At 33.8% G+C, this 3,076-nt stretch overlaps 1 protein-coding gene across 1 annotated transcript in view; it reads right to left on the bottom strand.

Moving 5' to 3' along the window:
- Positions 1 to 2,812, bottom strand: part of LOC110018366 (protein PHYLLO, chloroplastic) — a 186,472-nt gene extending 183,660 nt beyond the window's left edge. Inside the window, exons 1-2 of the mRNA XM_020715657.1 lie at positions 2,568 to 2,812; positions 2,226 to 2,450 (exon numbers count right to left, since the gene is read on the bottom strand). Of these exons, the coding sequence (XP_020571316.1) occupies positions 2,226 to 2,450; positions 2,568 to 2,738 (396 nt within the window). The 5' untranslated portion in view covers positions 2,739 to 2,812. The remainder of the gene's footprint in view (positions 1 to 2,225; positions 2,451 to 2,567) is intronic.
- Between the last annotated feature and the right edge of the window lie 264 nt (positions 2,813 to 3,076).

The raw sequence follows: 3,076 nt of genomic DNA, 5'->3' as shown, positions 1-3,076 counted from the left end.
TTTGACATGAACATCCCAAATTTTGAAATCTTGAATTTTACTCATAAAAATAATTTAGTTTATCTTTTAGGTTTCCCCATCTAATTCTACGATGATGAGTCCTAGTATTCTTTATTTTACAACTCTTCATCTTAAAATCTAGAAATAATAAACGATGTTGTGTACTTAAATCCTCACTTGGAATGACCTTACAATCTTTACAATCTCGATGATCTCTTCTTCTCATAAGAAAATAATCAATTCGTGTTTTATTAGATCCATTCTTATGAGTAATAAGAAACTCATCTTTTTTCTTGAATAAAGTATTAGTAATAACAAAATCAAACGTTAAAACAAAATCTAAAACCTACTTGAGGAGCATAAGCACTTATTATATAAAAAATCTTAGTATCAATGATAATCTTATAGGCTATAATTCTATCTCCAACTCTATTAATTTTACAACTTTCAAACTCTTATCTATAATTACACCTACATCATTTCTAGCGCGACTCTTACCAGAATACCAAAGTTTATAACCTAAGTTATCAATCTCCTTAGCATTTTCTTCAAACCATTTAGTTTCTTGAATATATAAGATATTAATATTTTCATGAATCATAATATCAACTAATTACATTAATTTACTATTGAGAGTACATATATTTCAAGATCATATCCTAATATTAGTTTCATTAGTTTCATGGACTAACTTCTTTACCCGCATTCATCTGTAATGTGGGAACCCTTGTTTATTTAACATTACACCTGGGCACAGGTGTAGCGGCACTTGCACATTTTTCACTGTATTCAAGCTATACAGTGTGTCACTTTAAGGGAACGCCCTAACACTTACACAATAATCAAAATGATTCATGTTATGATTTTTTTCGACAAGTTTGCGCTGGTTGTCGACTATCTAACACAACCCTCCACTTTTCACATTCGGGCTTGAGATTGGCAATGGTAGTATTATTCTGAGTCATATTATTTTACTAAAAGAATTTTTAGTGATGAGATTATCATTGAATTTAATTTAAAAAATCATAATATTTTAATAGTATGTCATGATGAATAATTATAATCTAAAATAAAACAAAATGTAATTAGTATGCATCGTGAGTGGCTATAGCAATACCTAAAATTATTATTTCAATAACAATCATTTGAAATTCTAGTGTTCATGTTAAGAACAAAAAAAATGATTTATAATTTTTTTTTTTTAATAGTCTTATAAATTTTAGTCATTAATTTGCATGAAAAACTAGTAGCATATATTTTAACCATTCGAATTTTGAGGAAACCCCCTATGAGTAAGAGCAAATCAATTTCAATTTTGAGTCATCAAATGATTACCAAGTAAGTTACAAATTTGGAACATAATTACTAGTCTTAGAATAGAAAAAACATTGAATAAGTCATCTAATTGGCCCTGCCTATCACTTGCCAATGAAAATTCAAGCACCCATCAAAGCATGTGTTGCAGTATTTCACTATATCACAATGTAGCATTGTGCTCACAGCACAAGCTCAAAACAAAATCCTAGTTCAAATTTTATGGTTCAGTTCAGCATCGGCCATAAAAACTAAGTATGAAAGTTCGCCTTTCCTCACTATTTCACATAGTCAATTTATTATTATTCATAGGTTTTTCGTTCTCTATCGTTGAATATAGTAACTTCTTGGTTGTGTTTTTTTATGTTTTCATGCCTACAATTTTTCTCATACACTTCCCGCTAGTTCTTGGCAGTCACTAGGATCTCACTCACATGCTTCTTGTCATTCACTAGTTCTTTTTCACAGCCACTCCACACAAGCTACATGTACTCTTAGTTTTTAAGTATATTATAGCATCACTTCATTGATTATATCTTTAATTATTTTTCTTTTGGACAATTGGAAAGTATTATTATTATTATTAAAATCAGTATTATATTTGTTAAAAATGATTATCAAATGTGATTTAACTTTGGCTAATTAAATGACTAATATATGTGTATGATATATGCATATACAATGTACAAGTCATGATCGCTCTAGTTACTAAATCATTGCTTCCCCTTGAGCTTTGCAAATCGAAAGAAAAGAATTCATTGAGCAATGAGCATTGCATTATATCTAGAGCTTTCAAAACACGGGAGTTGTCACAGAGAGGTATTTAGTTAGAAGGCGTCAAGAAATTTGCATGTAATGCATTATAGGTGAATCTATAACTCGAAAGGTATTAATTATGGATCTATTTATACCTGAAACCTAATAACGCCACTCCTAGAGCAGGGAGGATCCATTTTCAGCTTATTGACTGCCTCTTTCATTGCATCTACCGCGTGCGTAAGGGTCAAAGCTGGGTCCAGAGTTCGCGTCAAGCAGAGTTCCACAGGCAAATCAAAGCATCCAGTTTCGACGAACTCATCGACCGAGATTTCCAGTTCCCGGACACAAAATTCCTTCTCTTCCTTCTCAGCATAAACCTGCCAGAAACAACGATAAAGTCAACATCAATATGGTGTACAACGATAAAGTCAACATCAATATGGTGTAAAGGTTGATGGAATAAGAAGAGTATAAAGGAAATGCGAAATGAAAACCTGAGAATTAGGGTTTGAGCGTTTGTAGAGAAGGTACAGGCGATTCAGACGACGGAATGGAAAAGAGTGCCGGAATGTGGGGGCAGGGATGAACGATGAATGCCGCGGGATGCGGTTATTTGCGCGGAGAAGAGAGGGTTTGAAGGAACGGAAGAAATCCGAACTCTGCATCTTCACTAAGTTCGAGAAGGATGAACGAGACGAGGTAGATAAGATGGGAGGATAGATTGGTGGGGATAGTGGGGTTTTGGAGTGTGAAGATGGGAAAAATTTTGGGTACATAAGAGGCACGCTGAGACACGTCAGTTTTGTCAGTCCCACCGCTATACAAATATATTGGATAGTGGGGTTTTGGAGTGTGAAGATGGGAAAAAATTTGGGTACATAAGAGGCACGGTGAGACACGTCAGTTTTGTCGGTCCCACCGCTATACAAATATATCTTTTACTGTGCGTGATCCGTCGACCCGACCCGTTATTGTATCCTCCATATAATCATGATGTAATCTC

Source organism: Phalaenopsis equestris, unplaced genomic scaffold, assembly GCF_001263595.1.
Source record: "Phalaenopsis equestris unplaced genomic scaffold, ASM126359v1 Scaffold000016, whole genome shotgun sequence".
Classification (NCBI taxonomy): domain Eukaryota; kingdom Viridiplantae; phylum Streptophyta; class Magnoliopsida; order Asparagales; family Orchidaceae; genus Phalaenopsis; species Phalaenopsis equestris.
Note: the sequence above shows the minus strand (reverse complement) of the source record. Positions and strands in the feature narration are given on the sequence as shown.